We start from the raw sequence: 20,343 nt of genomic DNA on the forward strand, positions 1-20,343 counted from the left end.
ACTAGGTACTCTATGGAAGCAGTTTAAGAGCTGCTCTTTGGGTTAGTTATTCCTTAAGAGAGAAAGGCCAGCAAATAGTATGACAAATAGACACTAAGCATTGGTACAGTTTTCACTCTGCCTTTCTGGTGAGCGTGAACTGAAAGACTGTCAGATCTCATTGCCCTGAGAATAGCCAGCTGGGAGAACCTTCAGCTCTTATCCTAAAAAGTCTCCATCTAAAGAACATCCTGGTCTGGGCTGTCCATTTAGACATGTCCACACCCAAGTTCTGCGGTGGGAACCAAGCCATCCTGACAGGCGCCGCTGAAAGAAAAAAATCAATACTGGCACCAAAACAGTTAAACCATAAACATTCACTTTTTCTTTTTATTAAGAAAGCATGCACAAAAATAAACTCGTGAGACCACGCCCCTCTCTCCCTGAACACTGACACGAAGCATTGGGGGCCACAGCGGGCTGGTGGGGCCTGCGAGACCCCTCTGCGGGCCAGGCTGGCCCCCCTGCCCTCCCTGCAGGCCGGTGCCAGCGCACCTGCAGAGCTCCACGCCCACCCATCGATGTCTTACCACGCACTAACAACACACATTGATTTCAGGGGCAGAGGAACGAGGCTAATTTGCACACTGACCGGCATGTATTTACATATGCAAATGAGGCACAACTTAATACGCAAATGAGGCAAATATGCAAATGAGGAGCACTTGGATACGCAGAAGGAGCCATATTGGTTTGTTTTTCTTCTGGTGGTGTTTTCAGACTTCCACAGGGCCAGCTCTCAGTAAAGTCCACTGTGAAACACTAACTGGCACCTGCCATAAATTGTCTCTCGTTGTCTCCAGTGCCACTTTCCACAGAAACCTATCACACATACTTCCAAGCTGTATCATTCCCATCCTGAGGCAGCAGAGATAACAGCTGACTCCATGTTGAAGCTGTCTGGGATTCCTCATTTCTCTTGGAAATGCTCAATGATGAACTCCCCCCCAAACACACACTTAAAACAAAACAAAATCGGAAAAAAAAAGGAAAAAAAAAAAAAAAAAAAGAGAGAGAAAAAAAAGTGCTGTTGCCCCCTTCCAATGCAATGAGACTCTGTCCACTTCCCTGACAACAATCCAATTTCCAACTGGTTTATCCCTACAGCAAATTTAAAAAGCAGTGCTAGTTCCCCACCTTCCTGCAGTCAGAATAGAGACCTATTACTTTACTCCTGTGCTCCAGGTCTGTCAAGCAGCCATGATAATCTATTTCCACATTTGTTCCCTTCACTGGTAAATAGCGAATAAGGGCTGGGGGGAGGCCTTACAAAATATTAAGAGGAAATGAGGTTTGACAGAACGGAGCCAAAAGAAAAAAAGGGAACGCAGGACACAACTTTGGGAAGGAAGCATCTCAATGCTCACTCCTGTTCCGGCACCTTTTCCACCTTCCTGATTTGCACATGCTGACAAAACTCATCCTTCAGGATTCACACTAGATTACATCACCTCCCCAGCTACACTGCAAGGGGTCTGAGACACCCTCCTCCCTTTTGTACTACACTCTTTGGCTGGTCAGTTCAAAACCCTGCCCCGCTTCACCCTCTCTCCCCTAACGCCTCTCTTACAAAAGCTGCTTGCCAGGGCCTCCCGGTCCCTGACCAGAGGGTCCAGCCCTTGACCAGCAGCCCCCCAGTTCAGCCCTGCTCTGCACAGCAGCTTCCTCTGCCCACCATGAGCCCATTCACCAAGTGGGAACCGCTGACGGAGGACGTGCACCTACACGGCCAGACTCCTGTTACTGCCACTCTCAACCACAGGCAAGGACAGCCTCCAAAGAAATATGAGGGGTGGAGGACCAAGTAACAATTGGACAAATGCTGATGGGAAAAAACTTCCAAATTTGCATATAAATGGGAGAGCCTCACTACATATTTTGAAAAAGGGCCTGAAGGGGTGCGGGGTGAAATGAAAAGCTCTGGGGAACAGAATTTGCTGAATCACATGTGACACCCCTGACTGCTTCTTTTACGTGACGGGTATGTAGGCTTCACCTAGAGACTGCAAAAGGCAGTGTAGGAAATGGGTCAGGATTCCCTCAAAATCTCTCAGTCTTCACAGATGGCACCACATTCTGAAACCAAACCTCTCTGCTGAAATACCATCTCTGTTACACTCTCCTTTCTCCAAACTCAAGTCTGCCCTCCCAGCTCAGCTCAGCTCTCCCTACCTCAGGGATTACCCTCTCTTTGTACTTGGGAACACCACTTCTCTTCTTGCTGTTCCTGCTGGCGCGACAAAGTTCACAGAGCTAAGATCACCCCTCCAGTGTCCCTTCAGCCCCCTGACCTTTACAACATTTACGAAACAACATAACTACAGGCTCCCAGGGTCCACTAGGCTCTCTCACTCCAGTAGCCAATACGACAGATTCACCGGCCACCTTGAAGGGAAAGAGGGATTGTTAAACGCAAAATAACGGAGGCAGAGAAAGATGCACTCGAGGATTCAGCCTTCCAAGGTCTTTTCGTGGCACCAAGGACCCATCTTCCCGCCCTCCACAGGGCACTGCGCAACACGAAAGAGCCGATCCGATGCGTCCGAGGCCACCGGAGGAGGGGGAGGGCTGTGCTCAATTATTGGTAATAATAATAATAATAACAATAATAATAATAATAAACAAAAGAAGAAAAGAAGATAAAACAGGACGCAAGGAAGGATTATCTTCGGCAGCATCTTGCGGTGGCTTCTCTGGCGGAGATAGAGAATATATATCTATATACAGGCAAGGCAGGGGGGCTGGGGAGGGTGGTGCTGACACCATTGACCCCACGTCCCCCTACCCTCCCACGTCCTTCATAAAGGACGGGCTATCAAGTCTGTAACTCGCTAGGTGATCAAGTCCCAGTCGAAATCATCGGGGATTTCCTCATTGGCGCCTGGAGGAGGCCCTGGAGGCCGAGGGACCAGATGATGAGCTGAGCCAAAAACAAGAAAAAATAAGAAAAAGGAAAGAGAACAGTTAGAATCTAAAACTACATGCTTTTTCACAGTGAGTCCTTGGGCAAAAGAAACCAAAAGTGAATTGGACCTTCTGCCTTTCCAACACTCTAACAAGCAAGAACACTACTGGCATTAATCTCTGTCAGCATTTACCAGTGTCTGGGAATGTTCTGCTGTGAAATTCTCCACAGCAGCTTCTACAGAAGTTTCAGCCTCCTTTACTTAGCTCATAGCTGACTGCTGATAGAGCACAAGCGACTTCATCAGCAGAAGCTTCTCATGTGCAGCTGTCTTCAAACAACTAACTGAGGGGGAGGCTAAGCTAGTAGACTGTTTATGTGAAATGAAAGAAATCAGGCCTTTGAAATCCTAAACCTTCCCAGAGCTGTAACAGAGCCCTAAATGGAGGGTCCCTTGCAGTCCATTCTCCCTCTCTACACACAGTGCTCCATTTGATTACTAAGTGCTTGGGGAGAAATGCACAAAGGGGCTGGGAACCAGTTCTTTAATGCTTATTGGTGCAATACACCTTAACATCACCCCTTACCTGGGCGATTATATCCCGGAGAGTCCTGGGTGGAAATCTGGTACATAGGAGATGGCCCGGAGAAGAGATGGGGAGGCTGGGGCTGACCATAGGAGTTCACTGTGAAAGGAAATGAATTAAGAAAACAAAAAAACAACTGTTAATGTTCAGGTCAAAACTCTTGCCCCTGACTGTGTGGCAGCTCAGCCACAGAGCAACTCACTCAGACCCACAGGATACTGAGGAGATGTTCAGCTGTTGAGTCCTAACTCCAAGCTATAGCTTGGTCAGGGATCTTGTTCTTGAAACCAGCAGGAGTTTCTCTATTATTGTAAAAGAAGAAAATTTTCATCCAGAAACACCACAAGCTGGCTCAGTATCATCCACTTAGTTCAGTACTGGATGACACACGCCATTACAGTTCTATCAAGACCACCATATCCCCTCCTCAGAATGCATCTCCTACTCCTTGTACAGTATTTCTCCAACAAGGGTCCAAGAGCTTTCTCCTTTACTGCTCCTGCCCTCTGGAATAGCAATCTCTCTACCTTGCCATTCCTCTCTCTTGGTCACCTAAAAAACACCATCCCCCTTCTCCTCTTCCAGGTTTGCCTTTTAAATATGTTGCTGCCTGGAGGTTGTTTATCAATAGTATGCATCACATAACAGCAGTCTGGCCAGACGACAGGTACAGGACATCCCAGCTCTTTAAAACCAGAAAAAGCTGAGTTGCTATGAACAGCTCTGACAGCCTAGCTCTGAGTTGCTCAGTGCTGCATTGCCTGGTAAGGCTGCAAGTAATTTAGGATACTCACAGAATTGGGCCTTCATTTACACATCATTTTAGTCTCCTCCTAATTACCTTGGTTCATGGATTGCTCCTGTTTGCCACTGTTCAGGGCACAAGAATCAGAGATTCGAGGGGGCTGCTGTGGGCCAACCAGATGAGGGAGCTGACCAGTCTGGGTAAGGAAGTGATTAAGGGAGTCACAGAGGTTGGCAATATGGTGTTGATCCAGCGTCCAGTTCTTCCGCTCAGCCTGGCGCAAACTCTCCATGAGCTCTGCAGGGGACAGAGAAGAGCGTCAAAGACAGTAGTCACACTGTGATCTTCGCTGCAAAGAGTTTCTGTCTTCTGTTCCCAAATCCTACCACCTCCTCACAAACCAGACTTTATAATTTCAAATCTGTCACCAGATTCCTGAAGGGCTCCACATCTAGGATACTGTCACACTAACTCAGGTAGGGCAAGGAAGGGTTGGAAGGAAAAATCTCCGTTGGCTTTCTCACATACTTTTATGACTTAAATCTCCCTGCCCCAAATCCTGCAGTGCTCATTCAAGTGTTTCAGGACCTTTAACAGAACCCATGAAGTAGGACACCTCTTATTTTAAAAATGAGCTGAAATCACTGAGAAATCCAGGCACTTGCCACGGTTCCACTGAAAAAAAGATCCCTGCACAGCACTCACATGCTCCAGACTACAGCCCTAGTCACTGAGTCAGTAGCCTTAATCACTAGGACAACACTGACCTGAGAATTGGGAGTGCTCAATGCTAGACCAGTTCAGCCGGTTTACCATCTTGAAGCTTTCCTTCAGGGAATCAATGTTGGAGCACCAATCGGGGGGAAACGCTGGAAAGAAATAGGGACAAAATGAATACAATACAGATGACCCTTTCCCTCCAACCCTTAATATAAAAAGATCGGCCCCTCTTCACCAAAGAGCCCTATACTACAGCAGCTAGAAATCTTTTCTCCCTTGGAAAACCAGGGGGGTTATCTCCTTTTTCACTAAGGCCCTGACTTTATACTGCATCCCTTAACAGAATCCCAAACCCAGGGTGGATAATATATCCTACATTCTCCAGCAGAAAGCAATTTCCTTCTCAGATTTCAACCGTATCTGGCTTTCCCCATTTTCTGCACACAAGTAGGCACTACTTTGGGAAAGCTCACTTGCAGGATTTCTGTCTGGGGGCTCCTCTCTGCTCCCCACGCGTGCTTTCCATCGGCCCTGACTCACCAAAGCCAGCACTGTTGATTGAAGCCTGTGACTGCTGCTGCTGCTGGTGTGGCTGCTGCTGCGGGTGGGAGTGCGGGTGATGTTGTTGATGCTGGTGGTAACCTCCATGCTGCATCGGGGGCGGGTGCATGGACATCACTGGTGGAGGGCCATAGCCTTCCCCACCCTGCTGCTTTCCTCCTTGGGATGGGCAACCCTCTGGGGTTGGAGTGTGGAGCGGGGGAGCAGCACCCACTGAGGAGGGGCCTTGCTGCTGCTGCTGCTGGTACATGTAGTAATTGTGGTTGGAGGGCTGCATGTCACCAAGGAGTGAAGAGAAACCTGCCAAATAAATGAAAGAGGAGGGAGCTTTAAGGGAGCCTGGATCAGACCTCTGCTCACATTATCCAGCTCTAATTTCACACTGCTCATCCCGCTATTTATGAAGTTTTTGGAGTGCCCTCTGCAGGCTGCCAACAACCATCACCTGTGCATAACAGTTATACCCTTGCTGTGCTCCAGACTGTTCAAAACAAAAGGCTCTACAACAAAGACCCAGAAGGATTTTAGTACAGCGTTAGGCACTTAAGTTTCTCCCTTGATTTTACCTAGATTTACCAAAGTAACACAACCTCTCCTGAAATGTCAAGCACGTGTTGTCTTCCTATAAATGACCATTAAGCATACTTAAAGAGCAGAACATTTAGAAAATGGATAACTTAATACATCTGACTTGCTGTTTCCAAAGACTCCTTTCAGTTCCCTTCTTACAAGCAGCTTGGTCGGGAATCTTCAGAGTTTTTCTCACACTGATCATAAGAGGTCATGAAAGACTCTGCTTTTGTACAAAGAGCACACTGCACACATCAGGGCTCCTTTACCACTTTCATTCCTCCTGAGTCACTGGGTGTGTCATTTCTATCCTCCTGTATTTCAGGCAACCCCTACATGTGAGAGCATCAGGTATTTCCCATACTTCCCCAACACCAGGAGCTCGGCATATTGCTGATGTCTGCTTTTCCTGTTCATTCTCCCCAAACACTGGGGAAACCCTGTGGAAAACCACAGTCAGGGCCGCTGCATGCTACTAACCCGAGCAATTCACTTCTTCCTTTGAGTACCCTTACTTGACCACCTGCAAGCAAGCCTCACATTTTCATTAGATTCAACCCTTCGAGTATCCTACTGCTGTCCTGAGGCAAAAAGATGAATACTGGCATCCTGACTCAAAATTTGCCAACAAAATCTCTTTTAAAAACTGCAGGTCTTCCTACACTGCCTTGCAGCCTACATCTTGGAGGGAAAAAAACCCAGATAGCTGCTAAGTTTGTAAAAATCAGAGGAACACACCAAGTCAACGTTCTTCTCTACATTTTTCTAGCTTGCTCCTACTACACCTCACACAATGGACTCCTATTAAGAGTGCCAGCATGATGAAGGCAGTAAAAGTATATGCATTTTTAATTCACTGAATCTTCAAGTTCAGGAAGCCCTTTCTGGAGTAGCAAAACTTGCCTGCACTCTGTGACAGCTGATAGCACAGGTGAGAAGCTCATATAACACCACATTCCTTTTCACACCAGATTAATTTTTAGAAGAGTGTTTAAAGGCAGAAAGAGCTTTAAGTTTTTCTGAAGTATTTTCCATGGACATCTCATCCCTGGAGTGATTCTGCCCTCTTCTGGCTGCTTATTCAATCCCAGAAATGCAAGATATGAATGGAGTTGGAGGCCCTCTCTTCTCTGCTCTCAACCCACAAAGCTCAATTCTCCAAGGCCTTGTACAATCCTACTTTTAACAGATCTGAGCAACGATGATTTTCCACTCTCCTTCTGAGAAATTCCAGATGCAACAATCCCCTCCCTCTTATGGTTCCTAGCCTGACAGACTGTGAATGTTTCTCTGATATGCTTTTCTTCAGGACTTCATTTTTCTCAGCTTCTGCCATTTTAGTATTTGCATTTGTATCAAAACAAGGCATTTTTAAATCATTGTGCTTTTTTATTCTGAGAGAACTAGGGGGAGCAATGCATAAAGGATGTACAGATTTCTTATCAGCTCCTGGCAGAAAGTAATTACAGCATGCCAAAGAAGGAAAGTCTGTTTGCACAGGCTCCTAAATGAGGAAAGATCTGAGAGATGCCAAATGGACAAGACTGTGTGGGCAGATACCTGCCCACCCCACATGACGCATGTAGTTACTCACCGTGCTGAGAGGAAGATGATTTCTCCAGCATGGATTTGTAGAGATTTCGGAAGGACCAGCTAAGATCCTGGAAGTTGATCTCGGAGTAGGAGAACTTGAAGTCATGGTTGGCACTGTACAGCGGGGGTGGCACATCGGCCCCTTCACGGCCCTGCCCCCCTGCTACAGTAGAGGCAACATCCACAGGCCCTGCACCCTGCTAGGGGAGGGAGAAATGAGGCCTTTAGCCTGTACTAGGATTTGCAGCTTGAGACAGAGATCAGACTAGATACAGATAGAACATGCACTGATATCCTCTATCATTTAGCTCATCTTCCAACAAATCCTCCCAAATGCTGTTTTTCTTGAGGAGAATCAACCACAGCACAATGGCTCCAGTCTTTTCTTCAGCTAATACCATTATGCCTTTATCCTTATCCCCATCCAACCCTTTGATAAAATCACTTCCTCCTTATTTTCTATCTCTGCAACTTCAGCTCCTTCCCCTCTTTTTATTTTTGCCTCCGTATCACAATTTTCACAATTCCCTCTCCTCACCACTTCGCTTTTCCATTCATGCACTCCTCCCACTCTCCTCTTCCTCCCACTTCTATCCCTTTCCCTTTGGCTCACCTGACTGTAGTTAGCAATGGGGGTGGTGCTCTGGATCGACATCTGAGGGGTGGCCTCAGGTGGCAAAGAGGCTTCTGTGCTGACTGGAACAGCCCCTCGGGGGCTTTTATTTGCCTCTTGCTCTGGGGAGTCTTGTGGTATCTGTGGATGGGGAAGAAAGAGAAAAGGAAAGGAGCAGAAATCAAAAACAGATGGAGAAGTGAAACTACAGATGGGAAGCCAGCTCCCCCGCTGTAGAAGTTCATGGCTTAAAAAAGAGGAGGACTGGGCCTTAGTCACGGAAAAGTCAGGATAAAGGACTTCAAACAAGATTAACTTTGCTACTGAGCAGCAGTGACAACAGGCAATCAGCAGGACACACACACTAGTTTGTTCAGTCCTGGCCTTTTCTGCCCATCTATATGGCCTGACCCCAAAACATTCTCATGGTCTGGTGCTGTAAGGGAATTCCCAGCCCACTCCATGCTGTGTGGAAAGAAAAACACTCACGTCATCATCTGGAGGATGCCGCCTCTTGCGAGATATATCTGGACATGTATCTATTGTCCAATAAGAGCCCTGGAAAGAAGACCCATTGGTGAATAAATGATGAAATCTCAGAGCTTCCTCAAGTAGGGGGCTGCTGACTCAAGGAATGCGGCACCAACTAAACATCAGGACCACAAGGACCATCCTCTAGAGCCCCAGACGACAGAGACTCGGGTGTTGCCAAGAGATTCCTCTCTTGCACTGGGCTGCATTGACACACACAATGCTACTGGTGGAAGGCAGAATCCTCTCCTTTCCATCACTCTTGACAGAGGACACAAAAGGATAGTTTGATCCAAGCTAAGTGAACTCTTTTGGGCCTGCATACTCCTTTCAGTGGCTCCCCCACAACCTGAATTTATTATTAACTGATGAGAAGCAACTCAATGTTGGTATTTGGCAGAGACAGAAGGATTGCTCTTTTTTCATGGTTGTGAGACTCCAGGAATTCACAGAGGGCTCATGACGGCTAAGAAATAAACCATGGCTAAGAATTAAAACAAATGATGTTCAGAGAGGTCTGTTTAGCTCGGACAAGAAAAAGCTAAGAGGAAAAAACCACTGTCTTCAACTGCATAAGGATATTATAAAAGATGATAGAATCAAATCCTTCTCAAAAATGTACAGCACAAGAAGACGCAACAAATACAAGTTACAACAAGGGAAAGTACAGTCAGATATGAAAAAAAATTTCTTCACAATGATGGTGGTGCAGCACTAGAACAAGTGCCCAGTTTTGCTATCTCTGTCTCAGGAGATACTTAAAATTTGACAGATGTCATCAGCGTAATGTGATTGTTCCTGTCTGGGAGGGGATAGGGGTACATGCTGACGCCCCGAGCTCCCTTCCAACGTAAAATAGCCTATAATTATGTGTGTTGCCTTCTGACTAAATATAAAAAGAACTCTAAAGTGGATTTAGCTTGTTTTAACCTCCCATTGAGATCTGAATAATCTGAATAAGTAACAAGCACAGGTTTTCATTACAAACCCAGCCCAACATGCCAATGAGCACCTGCAAACATATACCCTTAAGCCAGTTAGTATTTCCTGGTATAAGCCACATAATTAATGACATTTTTGAGCTGTGATCGTCAAAGATATACTATTTCCATTTAGAGATGCCAACTGAGCACCATGCAGTCATTTAAATATAACCTGAAATAAAGGCCTGAGCAAATGGTCCTTTCTTGTAACTTTAGGATGAGGGGGAGGAGACAATCTTTCTGTCTAAATACATAGCTTCTTGCCCCTACCATGTCCTTCTGCTTGTTTGGTTGTGATTTTTTTAGACAGTATCTGCATGCCAAGATGCCAAGTCTTGGTCTTGCTAGCAATTCCCCTTTACAATCTGTATGTACTATCAGAGCTTTACCAGTCCCTAGTTAGCCAACATATTCCTAAATTCTTGAGTTTTACTCGTAAATAATTTCTACAGATTTAAACTAAGTGATGATGACATTTTTTTCCAACACCAAATACCTTGCAATCTATATAGGTGGCAATTCTGCTCTCATTTCCATGGATCTTGGCTCCATAAAATCCATGATGTCACCTCATAGTCCTACTGTTCACCAGCAGCCACTATGCTCTCTCATAACAGAACACGTTGGACTATACCCACATTTTACACACAAAGATGAAGAAGAAAAAAGAAACAAAACTAATAAAGTACATTCAGTCACACTTTTGACTTATGCCAGTATCTTTAAAGTCAACTGAAGATCACAGATAAGAAAAATAATTACTAAAACCCTTAAAGTTCCTTTACAAGTTCCCTTTAAATATATGCTTCTGTAGCCAAAGGACTGCAGTAAATCTTACTACTGCTTCCATTTTTGCCTACACTTTAGGTTTCAAATTCCATCCATGAGTTAGAAAGGGCAACCCCAGCTTATTTCCCTGCAGTTTTAAATTGCTTGCCCAGGGAGCACACAGATTTCTTACCTTCCCAGGATCATCTCTTGGTCGAGGCACCTTTCGAAAACATTTATTCAGAGAGAGGTTATGACGAATAGAGTTCTGATGAGAGAGTAAGAGATACAGGTAAGTGCTACAACAAAAACATACAGTCTTCTGAGTATGCCCTGGAGCAGGCAGAGAAAATAGGATGGTACATACTTAAAAGCCAAAGCTCACTACATATTGCTGAAATGGGGCAGACCAGAAGCTGTGGGAAGGGATGGATTAAGATGGTGATATAGGGCTGAACCACCTCTACAGCTATAGAAGGTGCAATGAAAATAGCATCAGTGTGATGCAGAGGATGGCAGTGATGTGTGTTTTGTGGGGTTTTTTTTGGGTTGTTCTTCTTGGTTGTTGGTGGTGGGTTTTGTGCACACTCCTTCTTAATGGACCGCCACATACATACAGCAAAATCCTCAGAGAAAATGGGACTTCTGGCTCTGCAGTTTCTCCAGTCGGTCAACTTAGTTTTTTACATCAGTCTTATTTCAATCAGTGAGGCTATTTTACATGGAATTAAGAAAGTAAGCCTTATAATTAGGCAAAAAAAGGGTACTTCAGTGATGCAAGCCCTCACCTTCCAACCAATACCAGCATTTTTGTAGTAGGGAAAGTTGTCACAGATCCAACGGTAGATCTCACTAAGCGTCATCTTCTTGGCAGGTGATGAGTTGATGGCATATGTGATCAAAGTGGCATAGCTGTAACGTGGCTTCCCATCTTGGTGCACTGCTGCCTCATCCTTACTCAGCGTGGCATTGGGATCTGTTGGTGAGCCTGGGGGACACTTTCGGGCAGACCCTGGAGGTCCTGCTTGTGAGGAACCCCCTAATTTTTCAATAGTAGCCCTTAAAGTAAGCTGTGGGAGCCAGTCTATGGAAGTAAGGCTGCTTTCCAGGTCAGAGGCCATGGTGCTGGAAGCAGGAATATCTGTGAGGAGAAAGGAGAGGAGAGGAAAGGAAACCCTTAAGACATAAACAAGGTAAGGCCTAAGAACAGAAACATCCATTTGCATTCTTCTGCTGCTATCACAAATACCTGTATGAAGATCATCCTACTTCCTCTTATTCACAACTAGCCAGAACCATTCTAAAGGGCCTATGACTGCGCCTCAGGGAGGACCATCCCTACAGAGGGCAGCTGAGACAGTGCTTTTTAACACTGATGGTAACATTGCTAAGGCAGTCTTACCCAGGGCACTGTTCCCAGGTAAAAACCAAGATCTGTTTAAGGGAAGAGGAGCCCTTTCAGCAGGTATATCACATTCATTCCTTTACTACATAATCTATATAACTTTGGTACTCTTCACCAAGATTACCTGTAATCCAGTAAGTTTACGGTGTCAGGCAAGAGGAAAATCATAGCTAAAAAGGAATATTCATTCATGCCATACACACACCACAATTTAATTAGATCATCTGCAAAGTCAGGACTATCTTAATTTGAGGGGAAATTAATTTCTCTCTGAGGCTTAGCCTCTCTTTTTGCATTAGGTGACATTATAATGAATCCTATTCCTTAGAGCTAGGATTACATATCTCATTTTAAAACACCAAGATCATGCATAATACTATATATAGATAATTACATCTACCATGTCGAGTTGGAACAGACTATATTAAGCTTATAATAGTTAAAGCTTTGCCTACCATAACCAGTTTTTTCCTAAATATATATAGATAGATAGAGAGATTTAAATTCTGCTTAATTCACAATATAGCAGGCAAATATTTTCTCCGATTGTGAGACACTTGTCTGAAATCACACAAGTTTGCTGCAGGAAGAGACTCAGGATCTTTTATCTCGTAAGTGTTATATACCTCCCCTCATAAAAATAAAACACACCTGGCTAGCAACTGTATACAGGGATTTCTACGTAACAATTATAAGAAGAAAACATTTAGCAGCATTGACTGGTATGAACTTGCACACTTAGCACACTAACTTTTCTGAAGTCTGTTGCAGTAGACAAGGCAGCAGAAAGCTCATCATTCCTACTCACAGCTGGCCGCATAACTATACTGGGAGCAATCCCTTGAAGTCTGGACTGAGGTAGCTAAATTTCCAAGGCCACGACTTGCACTGCTCTTTGCATAGACAGAAGAATCATGTCTTGAAGGCATGCAAGCTCTACACATTTCATTTCTGAAATTAGTCTTTCAGAAGATTAAATGGTACTGTCTTTGAGCATGCTGGAGCATATACAAACCAAACACACAAACACACTTATGCATGTATAGCAAATTAAACACTCGCATACATGTAAGAGAGAAGAGACTGACACGAACACACTCTGCTTAGGAAAGATTCGTCAGCAGACACCTCCCACTGAGTGCATCACTCAGATGAGTGGATCAGATGAGACAGGGAGACACCCATCTGCATGAATACCAATTAGATACTTGTTCTAAAAATAGCTATTTGACAATAACACAGTGTGGATGCACAGATCCAGAGACAGATGCACCCAGCATTCTGACACCGAAGCCACCCGTTCTTCCCCCACACCCATACGCATTATACCTTTCACTTCTGCACTCCGGGGCTCTCACAGCACTAAAGCAATGAAGTCCATACTCCAACGCATTCATATGCATTAAACCTTTCATTTCCATGCATGTGCTCACCACACCTCTCAGGGCTCAAACACCTACACAATACCCCAACTAAATCCATCCCTCAGCCCCCACAGGCAGTGGTTTCACAGTCCTGGCCTCAAGAAACACGTCCTAATTGCACAGCAAACCTAGTCACTCACTCTTAGGCACCCACAGTCAGAAGTACAATTGCAGCGCCACAGCCCCTATGGCAAGTGGGAACATTTTTAATGTCTGTGGAGCAAAGGAAAAGCCCATCAGCTACTAACCCACCTATCTACTCATCTGCCACACCATCACTTAGCAGGACTCCCTGCTGCGCAGCTAATTGTTCCAAGCTGCAGAAGGCTTTCCATTATCCAGCCCCCTCAAGTTGTGCTTTATTGAATAACCCGTTTTGATTGATTCAATCTAGTATCAAACATCTGAAATTTACACAAATTAAAAAAAAAAAAAAATAGCTAGACTATTCCTTCGTGAATAATACAAGGGAAAACCAACAGTATAATTTTATTCAGTGGGGTGGACGGACCACCTCATAATCAAAACACAGCTACGTTTACGTGGTAACTTCACAGGTAAAGCCCTCATTAAAAGTTGTATTCCACCTGGAAGAAAACAAACATGAACTAAATGTTAAGTTGAATGCTTCACTTTGTAAGTGTGTCTCATATAAATGTTAATTTTTATGGTGCAAGCAGAAAAAAAAAATTACTGCTTCTTGTTAAACCATTATGAAATACCAGTTGCACTAACAATACAACTCAAAAGTAAAATAAATAAAAATCTCACTGTTCCTTTCCCTCCTTTTTTTTTTTTTTTTTTTTTTTTTTTAAGATAAGCACAGAAATCAAGAAATTAGGCTATAAAAGCCTATGGCAGACTAAGATACCTATCTGAAACAGCAGAAATGCAAGAAGCAGAAGAAAGCACTTTTGTTTTCACAGAGCTTCACATTTGCCCAGGTTATGTCAGTGGAGCATCTGGGATGATTGGCTATGCAGTGAAACGTAAGGCTGATATGCAGCATCCCCATCATCAAATACACAAGCTTTTGTGCATTTGTATAAAATGCACTTGTCACGGAGACAAGCAAAATTAGAATTGGGTCAGATTACACCCACACTAAGAAATTTAATATTTTCATTCCTTGGCTTATAAAAATCTTTGACAAGTAAACAAAATCCAAGAATCTTTTAAAAAACCCAAACTAAGCCCTGTGTCTATATATGCACTTGTCATCCAGTAGGGAAACAGCCACTTTTCAGTAAAACACAGCAGCTTTTTAAGAACATATACGCTATGTAAGACAGTAATTTAGGACAGAAAGCGAAGACTCAGACCAAACAGCAATCACGTGGGAAATTTCAAAGCAGTGGAGTAAGACCTTTGTTTCCAAGTTTGCACTTGATCATGTTCCTGGGTTTGCTGGCAATATGGGATCTGTAATAATCAGGCATAGTCAAACATTAGATAAGGTGGCAATTCCAGAACACTTTCAGGGCAACAATAATTCAGCGTAATTGGCTACTAAATTATTTAAAAGAATACTTGCTATGCAGCAAATATTACTGTTAATTTATGTCGCATTTCTCATTCACCTGACCCAAGTGTTCGGTGCATCAGCTTGACACTACTTAATGGTATGATAAAACAAGACTGCAGCCAAACCAGAGCAACTGATAATTCTTCCAACTTTCCTTTCCCAGCTTATTGCCTAGCAAATCTTTTGAACTCTTCTCTTAGGAGAACTCAAACAAAGAAAAAAACAGTAATAACTAATAAACACACTGAACTGAAATCAAGGGTGCTTTAAAAATCCTATGTTAGCAAGTCAGAATTAATTTTCAAGAAGTAAAAAGAAAGTCCAAGACCAGGAGTCATAATCTCCCACTTTACAAGGTAAATGCTATTTGTTTATGTATTTGGCTGAATTTAAAAAGCAGGGGTAGGGTACCCAATGTCAAAACCACCATCAACAGCTGGCAGGTGACCGCAGAGTCTTCATTTCTCAAGCACTAAATAGTTACAGTACAATCCCAAGTCAGACAGGTCAGAGAGATGCAAAAAGTCCAGCCAAGCACTGATCCCGAACTCCAGTTAAATAGACAAGAATCTGTCCAATTCCTAAAAAAATTTATTCAAGAAAATCCCTGCATTGAATATCTTTTAATAACCACTTATTCGCTTGGGACTAGTAATACTTCCCTACAGCTTTCCAGGAAAACTACTGCCTTACTCTGAATCTTTGCAACTAGCAAATGGAAGCTCCTGCTGCAAATGCAAGCCTGGCTTCTGTGGATGGGAGAGTAAAGAGCCATCCCTCAGCGGCACTGAAGAAATCTGTGCTTTGCTGCTTTGCAAATGCTCACTCTAAGACAGTCAGATCTTATCCGGGATCACTGCTACTTGCCTATCAGGACAGCAAAACATATGAATTGTGGGGAACAACACTCCAAGTGTCACACTGAGCACAGTTAATAAACATTTACAGCCTGAAGCGTTCTATAAGGCTGGATTCAAAGGCTGGTCAGGCAGAATCAGTCAGGACTGAAGTAGGAAGCCATACGAATGGCACCGTGCTGTGCACTGCCTACAGAAGATGTCTATTCTAGAATAAACCTCTACATTGACATTCTTCTGTGTTTACTCTCAATGTGGCTTTATTTGCTAGTATTCTGATCCAACGAAACGCCATGACAAAAAGATTTAAAGGAGACTCAAGTTTCTCAACATGAACTTTGAGAGAAAACACAAAACAGACGACCAAACAATGACAGACATTGCTGTAGAACACCTATGAATATACACAACCACTTCTATTTAGGTGCCTGAAACACAGATCCAGTGCTCTAACAATATCCATCTATTATACTCAGAGATACCTCTAGTCTCTAAGGTATTTAGCAAATAAAAAAACTGGCAAAAAAAGGACTATTTGACTGCAACCTTTCTGAAATAGTGTCACAACGTAAGGAGTAAAATTAAAACAAGAATACCACATGCAAGAAGAAATGGAGCCTCTACTCTGGTGAAAAAAAGGCAGTTCTCAAGTACTCATATAAATTACACACTCAAAACCCCCTCTGTCCTTATCCAATACAAAAAGGGGAAAATAATCAATTTTTCTGAGTCTACAAGGAAGAGAAATTTGCCATTTTAAGGTATGTACTTTTCCTCATAAAGAAGGTGCGTGAACTAAGATGGTAAGAATAAAACACTTAAAAATCTGACTTCTCTAAGGAAACATTCTCACAAAAATACTTGTTTCATGTTAAGAAATAAGAGGATACTGATTATCTACCCAGACTGAAATTGCTATCCATCATTTTGGTAACTACTAGTGAGAAGCCTTTAGGAAATGTTTGTATTTCTGGAATCAAATGAAGAAGGAAGAGAGGCTGCTGGGTATTGCTCATAAAAGAAACTTAACCTGGAAAGAATAATAGGTGTCATGTTAGTGACAAAAGAAAGGCACTGCAGTTTGACAGCACCCTTCTGTCTGCAGTGCCATACGAAAGGAAGAAAACCCATCCCTGGGGCAAGGAAGGAAGAGAAATTCTCGTACCCTAGAACCATGCTTCCCTTTTTAGGGAGCGGCAGAACAAGCCAAAAATTGTTTTCCCAATTAACTACAGGCTTGCACATGTGGTAACAGGAGGCACATGGTTCTCACTAGTCACAAGCCACGAAGAGAAAAAGGATCCAAGCAAAGGAAGCTACTGTCACCTAAGAGCACACGGTGTGAGTATGAACTGTCACAGTGCACGCCTGTCCACACGCCAGGGTCTGACTCCACAGCCCAGCTCAAAACTACTGCGTGTGCAAGACAGCATGGCTCTGAATGCTCAGTGCTGTTTCATGGAACAGAGTGAATATGGCTCTGAATGCTTCAGGAATTTCATGGAATACTCTGATTATGGTAATGTGCTCAAAATTACACAGAACATGGAGATGATGCTGAAAATTACCAGTCAGAGGAAGACGGAAACTTTTAGATCATGTATAGCTTAATATATATCACTGGACTAATTGTTTTGTTATAATTAAACTGTTATACGGATATGATTTTCCCTTAATAAATAGAAATCTCAACAAAATAAGGTTCGTATTAGGTCTCAAAGAAAAATAAAAAGAAAACAAATTTGTTTTCACTGTCATTACAGACTGAATACCATGATAGCACATTTATCATAGGACCTTTAGATTCCCTCCATTTTGTGAAAGGTGCACAAGCAGGCTATAAATTTGTATTTTTGAATTTAGTAAATGAATGGCACCAACTGTGCAGGCATTTTTGGTACTAATGAAGCATGAAGTCTTGTGAGAACTATAAAGTCACCCAAACCCTCATGTTGGAAGTGCATCAGGATTCAATTCCAAAGGCAATTATATCCTAGCTTTGTTTGAAACTGACAAATGGTACAGTTTACAAAACCTGACCTGCTTGTTTAAACTTATCAACAGATGGCATTATAGCCAAAGTCTGAAATATGCTCATGTCAAGGGAGGCAGTATCTTTATGGGCATAACAGGCTAGGATTGAGCATAGCTAGGGCCTTGCCAGATTTTAATAAGACCAACTAATCAAATATTTTTGTTGTCTGCTATATAAACATACAGGAAAAAAACCAAAACGCATTGAGAAGTACTACACACATATTGCAGACACCCCTTAGACAGTCTGAAAATACGTGTTCAAAGTTAGGACCAGTTTGTTTATTTATGATGCTGTGTAAGGTAAAGTGGGGAATATGTAACATCTGTCAAAAGAAAAAGTAAATGATACTGAGAGTACTGGTATACATAAAATACTTTTGAGCTGGAAATTATTTCCTTTGTAATAAGACTACTAGAAAAGATTTATTCTAATAATAAGCCAAATGTCCCATGACAACCCTCCCAATAACAGATCTGAAGTAAAAAGTAAACCAAGCACTTTGAAGAAATGCAATGAAAATACATCACCACAGCAGAAGTGTCTCTGCAGCATCCCTCCACACTCACTACCACTACGCAATATTTCACCGTTGGAAGTAGGAGCTGTAATTCCAGGCATATGCCAAGGCAGGAGAGAAATCTTTGACATTTGCTTTAAGAATATTAACGGAACAATTACTCTTACACTGAGAAAGGTATAGGGAAATGGCTTCGGAATAAGTCAAATTTATGAGCACATATCTGAAATGAAATTTTCCCTTGGAAACTGGGAAGTCTGTGGTAGAGAAACAATATGTAAGAGCAGGTATTTCCCCTAACCCTATGAGAGCCCCCAAGCTGAAGGATTTCAATTTTACCTGCCTATCAGAGTCACATCCAGTAATAAACCTGCAGCACAAGATATGCAAACACTGATTTAATACCCAGATTGTCTCTGAAACTAGAGACAACATCAGAAGTAGATCAGCATGCAAACTATCTTGCTCAGAAGATCTACACAACATTGCAAAGACACACAGAGAAAACCAGGTTAACGTGCTTATAAACGAAAACTGTATTCTTATTCACATTAAAAAATGGGTCTCTTGGTGAAAAATTACTGTTAGCCTTGCATTTTAATAACAGCAACAATGAAAAGCTTCTATGGTAGAGAAAGGAATGTCAGCCACATACAGGGAAAATCTGACTGCAAGTGGCCAGAACTTGTTCAGCAAAGGCTGAACCACTGAAAACAGATTAGTCAATATGAACTCTGCAATAGTTGCTGAAACAAACCACAACCCATTTGTGGAAACAGGTATCAAGCAGTAGCAAGAACTCTGTACTGAATTCATAGGAAAAAAGGAAATCAGTATCAAGTGCAGATTAGCTGTACACCACGTGTCCAAAATGTACATAGAGCACATGCTCCCAGGGTTGAGATTACCAAAGCACTGCAGAGAAGCCTGTTCAAGAGGAGTCTGAGAGCAATGCACAGCTGAAATTGAGGTTGGAGAACGATCAGAAGAATCAAATAATACTGCGTGAGGCTCATAAATTAAGTCTCAACCACTGTTTTAACATAATTCCTTTTTACTATTCTGTTAGCTGCTCTCAAACTGACAGAACTCTCTTCCAGCAGACAAAACACCTGACAAACCCTGGCCTGGCTCACAACTCGAAAAGATTTGTACCGTGCTTGAAGGTCAAAGAGGATTCAGAACCACACTGACACAGAACACACACCCATTAATGGTTTCTCCTTGCTTAAAACACTAGTACTGCTGCTTGGCTTTCTGCATCCTACTCACAAAATGCTCCATTTTGTGTATCATCCTGAAACTAAATTTTCTGTTTATCTCCTTACAGGCACTGAAAGAAGTTGCACACACATGCTCGCCACAGTTGTCACCTTGCATCTGCAAGTAAATATTATTCTTCTCTAACCTTGAACATTCCAGACTCTAAGATGTTGTGTCTTTGCTTATGACAATCTTTATTTCTTTTGCAACCATCCTTCTTCACAAAAGGAGCCAAGGAGAGTGGAGTACATACAGTAAGATGACTACATTTGAGTATCAGTTAGACCTTTGAATAATTTTCAAAAATGCAAATAATGGCTATTTGCATATTTGAAAAGAGCTAACTGCAAATACGCAATTAACAGTGGGACAATGATCTTAGAGGCCTTTTCCAACCTTAGTGACTCTAGGGTTCTATGAAATAAGTGCTTTCCAGTATGTCTGGCCTCTATTGGCTGGCAATATTCCTGTGTGTATCAAGGTATGAGTCAGCTGAGGAAGAATGCGAAGAGATGTTCATGCAAAAAACGGAAAAGCACAATGTCGTGCTTGTGCTGCTGACAGAGCAAAGGACAATGCAGTAAGGGACAAAGAAAGATAGGGGAGAAACAAAAATGTGAAGGCCCCTTAGAGTGAGCACAACAAGCTGGAACCTTATGTGGTGGATGATAGCCAAAGCACAGGCTTGTCAAGGAGGAG

The 20,343-nt window shown here is 42.9% G+C and overlaps 1 protein-coding gene across 8 annotated transcripts in view; it reads right to left on the minus strand.

The window, feature by feature from the left end:
* Window positions 1-341: 341 nt before the first annotated feature.
* Window positions 342-20,343, minus strand: part of FOXJ2 (forkhead box J2) — a 31,163-nt gene continuing 11,161 nt past the window's right edge. For 7 of the 8 annotated variants that reach the window (XM_040055198.2, XM_040055195.2, XM_040055197.2 and 4 more), the window contains 10 exons: window positions 11,404-11,756; window positions 10,809-10,883; window positions 8,823-8,891; window positions 8,334-8,474; window positions 7,722-7,920; window positions 5,537-5,857; window positions 5,044-5,145; window positions 4,373-4,573; window positions 3,532-3,630; window positions 342-2,959 (listed from right to left, as the gene is read on the minus strand). In XM_040055198.2, coding sequence (XP_039911132.1) covers window positions 2,871-2,959; window positions 3,532-3,630; window positions 4,373-4,573; window positions 5,044-5,145; window positions 5,537-5,857; window positions 7,722-7,920; window positions 8,334-8,474; window positions 8,823-8,891; window positions 10,809-10,883; window positions 11,404-11,736 — 1,629 coding nt within the window. In that variant the 5' untranslated portion in view covers window positions 11,737-11,756 and the 3' untranslated portion in view covers window positions 342-2,870. The remainder of the gene's footprint in view (window positions 2,960-3,531; window positions 3,631-4,372; window positions 4,574-5,043; window positions 5,146-5,536; window positions 5,858-7,721; window positions 7,921-8,333; window positions 8,475-8,822; window positions 8,892-10,808; window positions 10,884-11,403; window positions 11,757-20,343) is intronic. The other variant, XM_040055199.2, reaches the window with a different exon arrangement.

This window comes from Hirundo rustica, chromosome 2 (genome assembly GCF_015227805.2).
Source record: "Hirundo rustica isolate bHirRus1 chromosome 2, bHirRus1.pri.v3, whole genome shotgun sequence".
NCBI classification, from domain to species: Eukaryota; Metazoa; Chordata; class Aves; order Passeriformes; family Hirundinidae; genus Hirundo; species Hirundo rustica.